Source organism: Hypanus sabinus, chromosome 12 (assembly GCF_030144855.1).
Source record: "Hypanus sabinus isolate sHypSab1 chromosome 12, sHypSab1.hap1, whole genome shotgun sequence".
Taxonomy (NCBI): domain Eukaryota; kingdom Metazoa; phylum Chordata; class Chondrichthyes; order Myliobatiformes; family Dasyatidae; genus Hypanus; species Hypanus sabinus.
Window position 1 is genome coordinate 15,229,602 of NC_082717.1, and position 15,056 is coordinate 15,244,657.

The 15,056-nt window shown below is 40.5% G+C and overlaps 1 protein-coding gene across 1 annotated transcript in view; it reads right to left on the reverse strand.

Annotated features, from left to right (window-relative positions):
• The window catches only part of kif28 (kinesin family member 28), a 68,600-nt gene that overhangs the window by 27,060 nt on the left and 26,484 nt on the right, over positions 1-15,056 (reverse strand). Inside the window, exons 11-12 of the mRNA XM_059985584.1 lie at positions 12,354-12,444; positions 2,619-2,679 (exon numbers count right to left, since the gene is read on the reverse strand). Of these exons, the coding sequence (XP_059841567.1) occupies positions 2,619-2,679; positions 12,354-12,444 (152 nt within the window). The remainder of the gene's footprint in view (positions 1-2,618; positions 2,680-12,353; positions 12,445-15,056) is intronic.

The following is a 15,056-nucleotide window of genomic DNA, read 5'->3' on the forward strand; positions in this document are numbered from 1 at the left end:
TGGTTCACTCATCACACTAGATGTCTTTTTCAAATATTTATCGTATTTTCTAAGAAAGAGCATAATCATTGCTGCACAATATATTACACAACTTTCCAAAGTCTTAGAACTCAGTGTAGAGAAATTTTATAACTTTCATTCTCTTCCTGACTCAAATTCATGACCCCTTATCACTGTCCCCTGCAAATAAATTAAATGTTATGGCTCAATTACATCCCACAACTGTAACAAAAGCTCTTAAATCTCCTTTGTTGCAATAGAAATTATCTCAGGCCCTTGTCCCTTGTCAGAAAAATTGGCAGTGTTTTGATGAATTTACATTGTATGCTTTTGATTGTTCTACTACAAGGTACCCACATCTGAATGAGGATTAACAGTTTCCCAAACTATATTTTATAGAAAACTTTTTAAAGTACTTTCCAGCATCTTTTACATTATACTTCTGATGATAAAATTAAAATTCTAATATTTTGATTTGGCTTTATATATTTTCAGGAAATTGTTTACTTGAACCTTCATTGTAACTCTTGTTTTATCCACAGCGTTAACTAATCAATCTGATGCCCAGCAATTTATTTCCTTTATTTCAGTGTGGCCTCACGATCTTTTTCAAATGAGTACACTCTAATCCTTTTGCTTTCTCATCTAAACATCGCATGCTGAACTGTATGCGCTGCCTGCGGTCTCTTTTGTCAATAACTGAATAAGGTGAGAGACATGGATGCAACAGAGCTGAGAAAGATTTTCTCTTAAAAGTTTAAAGTACATTTATTATCAAAGTACGTATGTAGTATATAATGCTGAAAAATACCAGTAGGCCATACCAGTCGGTAATGGTAAATACTGTTCTCACTCTATGAGACTGAGAAGGAAGGGGGAAGACACCAGAATGAGAAGGTGGGGAGAGGAGAAAAAAAACTTGTTAGAAGGTGATAGCTGAAGCCGGGTGGGTGGGAAAGGCCAAAGACTGGAAAGGAAAGAATCTGAAGGGAGAGGAGAATGGACAATAGGAGAAAGGGGAGGAGAGGACACAGGGGGAGGTAATAGTAGGCGGAAAGTCCACTCTCTCCTCTCCTATTAGATTCTTTCTCCTCCAGTCCTTGAACTTCTGCACCCACCTGGCCTCACCTATCAGCAAGCCATTTTTCCACCCCCCCCCCCCCAACCTTTTTATTCTGGCATCTTCCCCTTCCTGCTCAGTGCTGAAGAAAGTACTTCATAGATGCTGCCTGACCTGCTAGAATCCTCAAGCGTTCTGTGTGTGTTGCTTTGGATTTTCAGCACCTGCAGACTTCCTCATGTTTATGATTTACTCTCTCTGTGATGCTGCTAGAAGTGTAGCTCTTCTTACAGGACATGACTGAAGTAGTCAATCCATCACCAAGGTCAACCAACTTCAAAACTATTACAGTTTGACATCAAGATACTAGGGGTGATTGATATGTTCATGGCCTATGGTAGAAAGGGTCAATTTTAGAAAACCTAGCACATCTATTTTTCCTACATTTACACACTTATTCCAGTGGTCGTGGAGCATACGGATCCCTTCTTTGTAGAAGTCGGCGTCTTGGACCTCCAGAGTGGTCCACAGCATGGGGTGATTGATAAGTTCATGGTCTAAGGTAGAAGGAGATGAGTTATTAACTTCAAACTTTCTGCATTTTCACGCAAAGAGTTGAACTGACTGTGCATGTAACAAGAGCTGTAAAACTCTTTGCTTTCTACTTGGGCCACGAATTTATCAATCACCCCTGTTGTGGACCACTTCTACTAAGAAGGGATCCGTATGCTCCACGACCACTGGACTAAGTTGAAAAATAAATGTGCTAGGATTTCTAAAATTGACTCCTTCTACCTTGGGCCACGAACTTATCAATCACCTCTCGTAGTATTTTCTCTCAACTGAGCCATGAAGTTGCACTATTCAACACCAACATTAAAATGGATAATAAATCTTAGTAGTTCCACATACACATAATAATCAATTCTAGTCCATCATGGGTACAACCCTCCCTACCACTGAGCACATCTACATGGAGCACTATCGCAGGAAAACAGCATTTATCATCAAAGACCCCCACCACCCAGGCCATGCTCTCTTCCCACTGCTACTATCAGGCAGGAGGTACAGAAGGCTCAGGACCCACACCGCCAGATTCTGGAACAATTATTACTCCTTCACCATCAGGCTCTTGAACCAGTGGGGATAACTTCACTCACCCCATCAGTGAACAGCTCCCACAATCAATGGACTCACTTTCAAGTACTCAGCATCTCATGATCTCAATATTATTTATTTATTGATTATTATTATATTTTGTATTTTTCTTTTGTATTTGCAGTTTGTTGTCTTTTATGCATTGGTTTTTTGTCCATCCTGTTAATGTCTTCCATCAATTCTATTCTGTTTCTTGGATTTACCGAGTATGCCTGCAAGAAAGCAATCTCAGGATTGTATATGGTGACATAAAGGTACTGTACTTTGATAATAAATTAACTCTGAACTTTTGAACTTTCACTTATCAGAACAAGATTATTACTCTTTGTAGAACTTTCCACTTGGAATTCCCACATGATCGCTGTACTTTTTGAATAATTTTGTTGAAGTTCCCACGTACCCTAAGCCTTTAATAGTAATTGTCCGCAGGAAACTTGTGGCTTGACCCACAACACACTCTCCTGGAACAAAACACAGAAATACCTAGTTATTTGATCCATTTCAAATAAAAGAGATACCACACCTTCCTTTTTAAGTGGGCAAGTAGCAGGTATGTTGTACCCATGGGTTTATAGATAGATAGATACTTTATTCATCCCCAAGGGGAAATTCAACATTTTTCCAGTGTCCCATACACTTGACCATACTATTGACCACAGTTTAGATGAATGAAAAACCATTAGATGTATGAGCAGAATTAGGCCATTTGTCCCATTGAGTCGGTCTGAAATTTCATTATGTCTGATCCATTTTTCCTCTCAGCCCCAACCTCTTGCCTCCCTCCCCACCCACCCCAGTATCCCTTCGAGCCGTGACCAATCAAGAATCTACCAACTCTGCCTTAAATATACATAAAGACTTGGCCTCCAAAGCTGCCTGTGGCAAAGAATTCTACAGATTCACCACTCTCCGGCTAAAGAAATCTCTCCGCATCTCTGTTTTAAATGGATGCCCCTCTAACCAAAAACTGTACCCTTCTGTCCTTGACTGACTAACCATGGGAAACATCCTTTCCACATCTACTCTGTCTAGGCCTTTAAACATTCAAAAGGTTTCAATGAGATCCCCTCTCATCCTTCTGAATTCCAGGGAATACAGACCCAGAGCCATCAAATGTTCCTCGTATGATAAATCTTTCATTCCCGGAATCATCCTTGTAAACCTCCTGTGAACCCTCTCCAATGCCAGCACATCTTTTCTAAGATGATGATCCCAAAACTGCTCACAATACTCAAGGTGAAGCCTCACCAGTGCCTTATAAAGCCTCAGCATCACACCCTTGCTCTTGTATTCTAGACCTCTTGAAATGAATGCTAACGTGGCATTTGCCTTCCTCACCATTGACTCAATCTGCAAGTTAACCTTTAGGGTGTTCTGCATAAGGACTCTCTTTCTTTTTCTTTTTCAATCTTTTTATTGAATTTCATATATATAAAAAAAAACATAACATAATAATGAATAGGTTATAAATGCATTAGACTTGAAATTAAATTAATAATAGGATAACAATATCCTATTAAAATATCAACAGGAAAACATAGTACATTATCAATCAAGTCTATAATAATTATATGAAAAAAATAAGAATAATCATCAAAAGAAAAAGAAAAAAATGTAAAAATATAAGCAAAAAATATATATTGAGAAAAAAAAATACTAAACTAAACTAACAATGGGCAATAATAACAGTTTATTTGTATATGATAGTGCCAAAAACTCCGGAACTCCATACCAGAACAAGAATAAACAGAGAGAAGGTCTGGGAGAGGTCAAATTAATTCATATGAAAATGTCGAATGAACGGTCCCCAAGTTTCTTCAAATTTAACTGATGAGTCAAAAATAGTGCTTCTAATTTTTTCCAAGCTCAGATAAGAAATAGTTTGAGAGAGCCACTGAAATGTGGTAGGAGGATTTACTTCTTTCCAATTTTGCAATATAGACCTTCTGGCCATTAATGTTACAAAAGCAATCATTCGTCTAATTGAAGGGGAAAACTGATTACCATCCTCATTTGGTATACCAAAAATCGCAGTAATAAAATGAAGTTGTAAATCGATATTCCAAATTGAGGAAATGGTAACAAATATGTCCTTCCAATAGTTATGTAAAGTGGGACATGACCAAAACATATGGGTCAATGAAGCCACATCTGAATGACATCTGTCACATTGAGGGTTAATATGAGAGTAGAATCGAGCAAGTTTATCTTTAGACATATGTACAATTTTAAATTGTATTAAAGCATGTTTAGCACATATAGAAGAAGAATTAACCATTTGTAAAATTTTTTCCCATTTTTCTATTGATATATTATATTGAAGTTCTTTTTCCCATTCTTGTTTAATTCTACCTGATATTTCTGGTTGTATCTTCATAATCATATTATAAATAAAAGCCACTAATCCCTTCTGATAGGGATTTAAGGTAAAAATCATACCTAAAAAGTCCATTGAAGTTGAATTGGGGAAGAATGGTAGAATTTTATGTAAAAATTTTCTGATTTGTAGATATCTAAAAAAGTTAGATTTAGGTAACTCAAATTTGTTGGAAAGTTGGTCGAAAGACATCAAACTACCTTCAAAAAAGAGATCACGAAAGCATTTTATACCTTTCCTTTTCCATATGCTAAAAGCTTGATCTGTCAAAGAAGGTTTGAAAAAAAAATTAAGTAAAATAGGGCTATCAAGAGCAAAGTTTTTCAGAGTAAAAAATTTACGAAATTGAAACCAAATTCGTAATGTATGTTTGACAACAGGGTTAGATATCTGTTTATTGAATTTAACTAAATCGGCAGAAAGAGAAGAACCCAGAACGGAGAATAGAGAATATCCCTGTGCCTCATTACATTCTAAATTTACCCACTGTGGGCTCAATGGTGAATCCAAATCTGATTTCCGATAAATTAAGTTACGAATATTATTCGCCCAATAGTAAAATCTAAAGTTAGGTAGAGCTAAACCACCATCTTTTTTAGATTTTTGTAATTGCCTTTTACTTAACCTAGGATTTTTATTTTGCCACAGAAATGAAGAAATTTTTGAGCCAATGTTATCAAAAAAAGATTTAGGAATAAAAATTGGTAAAGCTTGAAATAAATATAAAAATTTCGGTAGAATCATCATTTTAATAGCATTAATCCGACCGACTAATGATAAGGATAAGGGAGACCATCTTGTAGTAAGTTGTTGAATTTGATGAAACATAGGTAAAAAATTCAATGTAAATAAATCTTTATATTTCTTGGTAATTTTTATACCTAAATAGATAAAGTTATCATCAACAACTTTAAATGGTATCCTTTCATTCAATAAAGTTTGCGCGTTTAAAGGGAATAGGCATAAGGACTCTCAAGTCCCTCTGCATCTCACATTTTCGGATTTTCTCTCTATTTAGAAAATAGTCTACATATTTACTTCTCCTACCAAAGTACATGACCATGCATTTTCCAACTTTGCATTTCATATGCCACTTTCTTGCCTATTCCCCTAATTTGTCAAAGTCCTTTTGAAGCCTTCCTGTCTCCTCAACACTACCTGTCCCTCCACTAATCTTCGTATCATCTGCAAACTTGGCAACAAAGCCATCTATTCCATCATCTAAGTCATTCAAATACAGCATAAAAAGAAGTGGTCCCAACACCGACCCTTGCGGTACACTTCTAGTCACTGGCAGCCAAACCGGAAAAGAATCGTTTCATTCTCACTTGCTGCCACATCAGTCAGCCAATGCTCTAATTATGCTAGTAACTTTCCTGTTATACCATAGGCTCCTAACTTGGTAAGCAGTCTCAAAGGCTTTCTGAAAGTCCAAATATACAACATCCACTGCATCTCCTTTATCTATCCTGCTTGTAATCTCCTCAAAGAATTCCAACAGCTTATTCAGGCAAGATTTTCCCTTAAGGAAACCATAATGATTTTGCCCAGTGTTACCAAGTACTCTATAACCTCATCCTTAACAACTGACTCCGGCATCTTCCCAACCACTGAGGTCAGGCTACTGGTCTATAATTTCCTTTCTTAAAGAGTGGAGTGACTTCTGCAATTCTCCAGTCCTCTGGGAATTAGGCTAAAGTCCAATAATTCTTTAAAGATCATTACTAATGCCACCTCAATCCCTACTGCTACCTCTTTCAGAACCCTATGGTTCAGTTCATCTGGTCTGGGTGACTTGTGCACCTTTAGGTCTTTCAGCTCTTTGAACACCTTCTTCCTTGTAATAGTAACTGCACCCACTTCTCTTCACTCACACTGTTCAACACCTGGCACACCGCTAGTGTCTCCCATAGTGAAAATTGATGTAAAATACTCATTTAGTGCATCTGCCGTCTCCTTGTCCCCGTTATTATTTCTCCTGCTTCATTTTCTAGCGGTGCTGTATCCACTCTCATCTCTCTTATCTTCTACATACTGTACCTGAAAAAAACTTATTCTATCTACTTTGATATTGTTTGCTAGCTTGCTTTCATATTTAATCTTTTCCCTCCTAATGATTCTTTCAGTTGCTTTTTAAAGATGAGGCAGTAGGTTTTTAAAAACTTTATCTCTAAAAACCTCTATTTCATGCCCATTTTTGTTTTGTTTTATGCCCTCTCTTGCTTTTACATTAGCTTTGTCTTCTCTTGTCAGTCACAATTGCACTATTTTGCCATTTGAGTTTTTTTTTGTTTCTGGAATACATCTATCCTGCACCATCCTCATTTTTCCAAGAAACTGAAGCCATTGCTGCTCTGCTGTGATCCCTGCCAGCATCTCCTTCCAATTTACTCTGGCCAACTCCTCTCTCATACCGCTGTAATTTCCCGTACTCCACTGGAATACTGCTACATCATTCTTTACTTTCTCCCTATCAAATTTCAAGTTGAACTCAATCATATTGTGATCACTGTCTCCTGAAGGTTCCTTTAACTTAAGCTCCCTAATCACCTCCAGTTCATTACATAACACCCAATCCAGTATAGCTCATCCCCTAGTTGGCTCAATGACAAACTGCTCTAAAAAGCCATCTCTTATGCATTCAACAAACTCACTCTCTTGAGATCTATTACCAACCTGATTTTCCCAATCGACCTGCATGTTAAAATCTCCCATATCTATTGTAACATTGCCTTTTTGACACACCTTTTCTTTTTTTTTCAAGTTTATCTTTTATTTTGTAGCTATTATACATCATGGCACAGTACTAAAACAGACCAACGGTCAGGTGTTCAGCATCTTTCATGACCAGTATCCAAGCCGTCCATATATATTGTTGATCTTAGTGGAACAATAAACAGAAATGTCCAAGAGTCCATTTGCCATGCAAGATTCAACAAAGCCTGATCGGTACTGCACCATCAGCAGTAGTTCACCTGGACCTCGGCCTCTTTTACGCTTCAGTCTATGCATTCGCTTCTTCCACCACTTAGTTCGCATATCGGCAGGGACCTGACAACCCGAGCACCGAAAGAAGATGACACATCTTTTCTATTTCGCATTATAAACCATAATCCACATCCCAGCTACTGTTTGGACACCTGTATATAACCGCCATCAGGGTCCTTTTACCCTTGCAGTTTCTTAACTCAACCTACACGGATTCAACTTCTTCCAATCCTATGTCACATCTTTCTAATGGTATGATGCCATTCTTTACCAGCAGAACTACGCCACCCCCTCTACGTACCTTCCTATTCCTCTAGTACAATGTGTAACCTTGGACATTCAGCTCCCAACTACAATCATCCTTCAGCCATGACTCAGTGATGACCACAACATCATACCTGACAATCTGTAATAGTGCAACAAGATCATCCACTTTATTTCTTGTACTCCATGCATTAAGATATAACACCTTTATTTGCTACCCTTTTTGATTCTGCATCCCTACTGCCCTGATTCTCACCTTGCTGGCTACAATCATGTCCTATCATCTGCCTACGCTTCCTGACAGTCTGACTGCACGCCATCTTTGCATTTCTACCATCCAGTCTTTCCTGAGTCCCTTTGCTCTGGTTCCCATCCCTCTGCCACCTTAGTTTGTACTTCCCTCCCCCCCCCCCCCCCCACAAAAGCTCTAATAAACCTGCCTCTTTTGTACAGCTCATACCTCTCCCAGAAGAGATCCCAATGATCCAAGAACCTGAAACACTAGCTTGTCAGCCACGCGTTTATCTGCCAGATCATTCTGTTTCTACCCTCAGAAGCACGTGGCACAGACAGCGATCCAGAAATTACTACCTTGGAGGTCATGTTATCAGCTTTCTGCCTAGCTCTCTAAATTCTCTTCTCAGGACCTCTGCTTTTTCTTCCTGTGTTATTGATACCAATATGTACCAAGACATCTGGCTGCTCTTTCTCCAAAAAGCTGTGGACACAATCTGAGACATCCGTAACCCTGGCACCTGGGAGGCAACATACCATCCAGGTGTCCCGTTCACATCCACAGAATCTCCTGTCTGTTCCTCTGGCTATTGAGTCCCCTATTACTACTGTTCCTCTCTTCCCCCTCTTTCCATTCTGCACCACAGACCCATGCTCAGTACCTGTACATTGCTCACTGTGGCATTCCCCTGGGAGGCCATCCCCCACAACAGTATCCAAAACAAAATATTTATTGAGGGGGATAGCCAAGGGGGTGCTCTGCATTAACTGTCTATTCACGTTTCCATTTCTCCTGGCAATCACCCAGCTACCCGCCTCCTGTATCTTAAGGGTATCTACTTCCCTGCAACTAAGATTGACGATCTCCTCACTATCTCATATAAGCCATTCAGCTGCCACATCAGATCCCTAACATGGTCTGCAAGGAGCTGCAGCCAGATGCAGTTCACACAGATGTGGTTCCCCAGGAGATTTTGGGTCTTCCAGAACTCCAACATCTGGTATGAAGAACACACAATGGCCATTTAAGCTACACTAAGTACCCCAGTAAGAAAAAAGGGAAACTTAACAGAAACTTACTCGGAAACTCACCCAGAGCCAAAGCTTCCGTGCGCTGCTGAATGGGCCACTGGAATGAAGCCGAATATCCGCAAAGTTCTCCTTTTAAGCAAGCACCGCTGACCTGGGAGAAATTTCCTCACTGTGCACAGATGTATTTCATCTGCCACTTCTTTGCCCATATTCCTAATCTGTCCACATCCTTCTGTAGTCTCCCTATTTCCTCAAAACTACCTACCCCTCCACATCCTTGTATTGTCTGCAAAATTCACAACAAAGCCACCATCCAAATCATTGACATTGACCAATAAAATTCTAACAGGACCAGACTGACAAGGTACAAGAATTCTGAATTAGGAACTACAACCTCAGGACACGGAGTTTGCTATTTAGAACAAGATTTAATAATCAAGATAAAGAGAAATATGAGTGGTGAACATGAACCATCTGCCACAAAAGCAATGAAGGCCAAGTCATTAAATATATATGAGCAGTAGATAAATATATTTCTGAATGCTCAAGAGATATGGGGATGAAGGCAGGAACAGGATAGTGAAGTAAATGATCACAGTGAACAGTCAAATAGGCTAAATAGCCTACTCCTGCTCCTGTTTTTTGTATCGTGGAGAAAATACTTGAACTAGAAGTGAATCTCTCCAGATCGTGGGAAGTAGAAGAACTGAGTCACGACATGTTTGACTGCAGGGTTCTGTTTTATCAATCATTCTGTTGCCTGATATTTTATCGCTGTTACTTCAATTTGGTCTTAAATTGTTGAACAATGTAACTGATTCATAGTCTGCACACCGTTTGTGTTCATTAAGTTCAATTTTAATTGTCATTCAATCACACATGAATACAGCCAAATGAAGTAGCATTACTCCAGGGCCAAGGTGCAAAACAAAGTACTAACAGTCATACACAGCACAAGGCTCATATACGGTAGTTTGTAAAATACGGTCACACTCAAAAAAAGCTGGGACATTTCTCTCCTGTGCGGCTACAAACAGGCAACACCGCAACTTGAGGCCCAGTCTTCTGCTGAGCGAACACTGGAGGGCAGCACTGACTCCAACTCTTCTCTCCTGGATGGCTGCAAACATGCGACCCCCTGGTGTGAGGCCGCTCCTCACTATGACTGAGACCACGCAGCTTCTCCGCCGCTTGTCCCGCCAATAAACCAGTGAACTACTAATATCCAACAGGGTCTTGCAATCACAACAAAAGTGACTAAGACAATCACTCACTGTTAGATGCACACCGCCTTCGCACACTGACTCTGACTCCCCTCTGTAGCAGACAGCAACAGAGTCCACACCAAATCCATCTAATTCCGTTTCTCTGCAGTGAGTTACTTGCTGATGGGGTAGACCGACATTAAGTTCTTAATGTCCATCAGGGTCTTGTGGTCATAAAAAATACATTTAAAAAGGACAGTAACACCTTAGAAGCCACTGCATCAGAGTGTGCTGCCATTTGCCTACAGATCCATTAGAGAATCAGGCAACATAGTAGCTCATAAACACTAGAGATTCTGCAGATGCTGGAAATCCAGAGCATCACACACAGAACTTAGCAGGTCAGGCAACATCTATGGAGAGGAATAAACAGTCAATGTTTCAGGTTAAAACCCTTCATCAATAACTCATAGTTGTAATGGGAAAAGGAGTCACCCAGAGTCTTATTAAGCACCTCCGTCCCATCTTACACCTTGGTCCATACTCTATCTTATGGAATTTATTTAGAGATACAGTATGGTAACAGGTCCTTCTGGCCCACAAGCCCATGCTGCACAATTACACTTGTGACCAATTACCCTGCATGTTGGAGGAAACCAAATCATCTGGAGGAATCCCAGCAGTGATGGGGGATGGGAAACATACACACTCCTTACAGACAGCAGTAGAAATTGAACCCTCATCAGTGGCACCAAGATAACATTATGCTAGCCACTATTCTACCGTGCTACCCACTTTTCAACATCCAATAAACAGGCTGGAATGGGTCGGGACGGCATGGAATGATTGGTGGTGTTAAGGTTTTATGACTTGAGTTCTGAGAATTACTGTCCATAGTAAAAGGCTTTGCTCTGTAATATAAGGGTAGAAGGGGAGAGAAGGACTTTCATTTTAAAATCGACTTTACAGAATCTACACTTTATAAGTTATTAAGCACAATTTAAATAAATATTGGAAGATGGTTGTTGCACGCACTTGAAAGCCAGCAATACAAAAAGAGGAACAAAGGACCAAGGTGTAAAGAATTTAACATCAGGTTAGTTCCATAAAAACCTGAAACCTGCTGCCAGCTTCTTGTAGGATGCAGAGTGATCAGGTAAGGAAGGTGAGTCATCTATTGTACAAGGTTGTAACCCTCGCCGTTCAGCAGTTTGAATTTTCTAGGGTTTGGAAAACTTCACAACCAAAGAGAGATAAGAACAGTCAGATTCAACAGGTAACTGTATTACCATCACTTTCTATGGTGCTGAAGTTTCAGGCTCCTTGTGGACATCTGTAATTTATTTATGTATTGACATACAGTGCGGAGCTAGCACTTTCAGCCGTACCACCCAGCAATACCAATTTAATCCAAACCTAATCACGGGACACTTTGCAGTGACCAATTAACCTACCAACCGGTACAGCTTTGGAATGTGGGAGGAAACCAGAGCATGTAGAGAAAACCCACACAGTCACTGGGAGGAGGTACAAACTGCTTACGGGCAGTGGTTGGAATTGATCATCCCCAGCACCATTCTTTGTGTGTCTGTGCTCTCCCACTGCCTCTGATGCATGAAAAGCGAGGCTACACTTTCAAAATGGTTAAAGACTTTAAATCGGATCTGGGAAACACTGAGCGATGAAAAGCTTTTAATCTACAGATGGGCCATAAAGTTTATAGGGCTGTAGTTTGTGGTGACAAGAAATGACTTAGAGATGTGGCGGTGGGTTAAAGGAAATGATTTTAGGAGATACAACCATGGAAAGAAGACCGCACATCTTCACAATTTCTAAAGAACTGCCAGACCTCTCCCAAGTACAGGCAGAACCATTTCCTTTCCTGTTTGAGAATGGGTACGAGAATGCAGAGATTTATCAAGCAGAATTATATTTCAATGAAAGTGGATTGGACCCACATGAAAAGCAGAACGATCAGAAAGGAGAGCAAGTAAAACCTGGACTTAGATCAGAGCGTGGCATTAGAGGGCAGTACCGTCCTGGATGAAGTGCTTGACAAAGGCAGAGAGCTGTGGATCCACGTTCACATTTGACAGATACGGGAATAACTGAATCATGAGCCGTTCCTGGAAAACAGATATAGAAAGCTCACTGATGCTTTCCGTTATATCGAGTACTCAAACCAGCAGGATTAACTTGGTGACTAAGCAATCCTGATACAATTAATACTTAACAAAATAACTTCAGAAATTAATTCAGATGTGCGAAACTACAAACATTTTTCTTAGATTCAGGCTGGTGTTTTAGAATTTCAGTTTTTTCTCAATGATCTTTTACTAGGATTGTAATACCCCCCATACTGAAGGAATTCAGTGACAGAAACTATATGCTGTTTATTAGGATTTATGTCACCTGCTTCCTCCCGAGCTCTGAGTATCCTTTTTCATTTTATTAAGTCTTTGATGTGCTATATATTAATTACCCTGAAGAGAGACTTTACTGTCAATTTTTGGGTTTAAAATAATAACAGCTTTATTATTAAAATTTTTTGGAAATGTTTTCATGAAATCTCATTTTCCATATATTAAAAGTATATTACAATATTTCAGAATCACATTTAATATCACCAGCATACAGTATGTCATGAAATTTGTTGACTTTGCAGCAGCAATACAATGCAATACATAATAATAGAGAAAACACCATGAAATACAGTAAATATAGATCTATTAAATAGTTGAATTAAATAAGCAAAACTGGAAATAAAAGAAGTAGTGAGGTAGTGGTCATGGGTTCAGTGTCCATTCAGAAATCAGATGGTAGAGGGGGAGTAGCTGTTCCTGAATTATTGAGTGTGTGCGTTCACCTCCTCCCTGATGGTAGCAATGAGAACAGGACATGACCTGTGTGATGGGTGTCCTTAATGATGGACGCTGCCCTTTTGAGACATCACTCCTTGAAGATGTCCTGGATACTACAGAGGCTAGTGCTCGTGACAGAGCTGACTATGTTTACAATTCTCTACAGCTCACTTCGATCCTGTATAGTAGTCCACCCCCATCCCAAAGCAGACTGTGATGCAGGCAGTTAGAATACTTTCCACAGTATCTGTAGAAGTTTAAGAGTGTTTTAGGTGACATACCAAATCTCCTCAAACTCCTAATGAAATATAGCTGCAATTGTTCATTCTTTGTAGCTGGGTCCAGGTATTGACACCTGGGAACTTGAAATTGCTCATTCTTTCCACTTCTGATCCCTCAATGAGGATTGTTGCATGTTCCCTCATCTTACTCTTTCTGAAGTTCACAATCAGTTGTTTAGTCTCACTAGTGTTGAGTGCAAGGTGGTTGATGCGACCACACTCAACGAGCAGATATATCTCGCTCCTGCATGCCCTCTTGGTCACCATCTGAAATTCTGCCAACAATCATCAGCAATTCTACAGCCGGCATTTGAGCTGTTCCTAGCCATGTAATCATAGGTGCATAGTGTAGAACAGTGGGCTAAGCACACATCTTTGAGGTGCACCAGTGTTGATTATCAGTGAGTTGGAGATTCTGCTTCTGATCCATTTTCAGCTGAATGTGCATGTCAATTTGTCCTTATTCTGATTAAAGGTCATCTGAAATGTAACAAAATATGTATCCAATGTCAGCCTCACCCTGATGACCACCTTGGGGTGTGGCTGCACCAGGCTGTGTGTGGAATCTAATTACGTGGACGCCAGTTACCTCTACGTGCTGAGGCTCTATCTGACCCCAGTGTTACAAAGGAGGAGTCTAGCTCTGTTGCTGTGCAATGTCCCATTCAGTTGGACACTGCCGCACTACCTGCCCTTTGTGGAAAAACTCTTCCAGACCAACGCCTTTGACCACAAGTCCATCAGGCAGTGGTCAGCACAGAACATCCTGCAGACACTGCAGGAGAAGGACTCGATGGAAACAGTGGAGCAGTTTTCCGACCTTCTGACGGAATGCCTCATCGCCAGGTCTCACCATCAGGCACCAAAACCTTGCCTGGCTGGCAGTGAGGGGGGCCCTCCTGGTCAGATCCTTCCTGCATGCCCAGAGCATCACTCCCAAAGCTCTCTTCCCAGGGGGTGACTGTAGTGGGGAAGAGACAGTACTTCGCTTCTTTGTCTACTCTAGGTCTGCGAAGAGCGTGGAAAAAGATGAAAGGGCCTGTGTCACAGTTCATGTGTGACAGAGGACTCTGATCTACAGCTGTTCCAAGGGACATGCACGGACACAAATATCAAGTGTTGTTGGCAGATCATCAAATTGATGAAACTCTTTTGGGCTACCTGAAGCTTGCTGGCCTGCCAGCACTTCAAGGTGTCCATGGAGGAATGCTGTCCACTGGCATTCCACCGTGGACAAATTTCACAACACGTTCCAGAATCAGAATTATGATCACTGGCACCTTCCAGGATGTGGGGCTAACATGCTGAGGGACACACTGAAGCTTGGTGCAGCCACCACAAGGGCTTGGTGGGGAAGGACCACAGTGTAGGCTTCTTCCCCTACTGGAGAGGGAGGGGCCAGGTTGGGGAGGAAGTGGTGCACTGCCCCAAAATGGTACATGAGTGGCAGCTGAGCTATTGATGTGAATGAATGCAATAGAGCAGTACGGAAAGCATTGACCATGAATGGAAAGGCATTGAATGGTTTATTCTTATAAATACAGCACTGTAGAAAAGTCTTAGGCACATCTAGATGTTGGGAATGGCGAGGGTGGA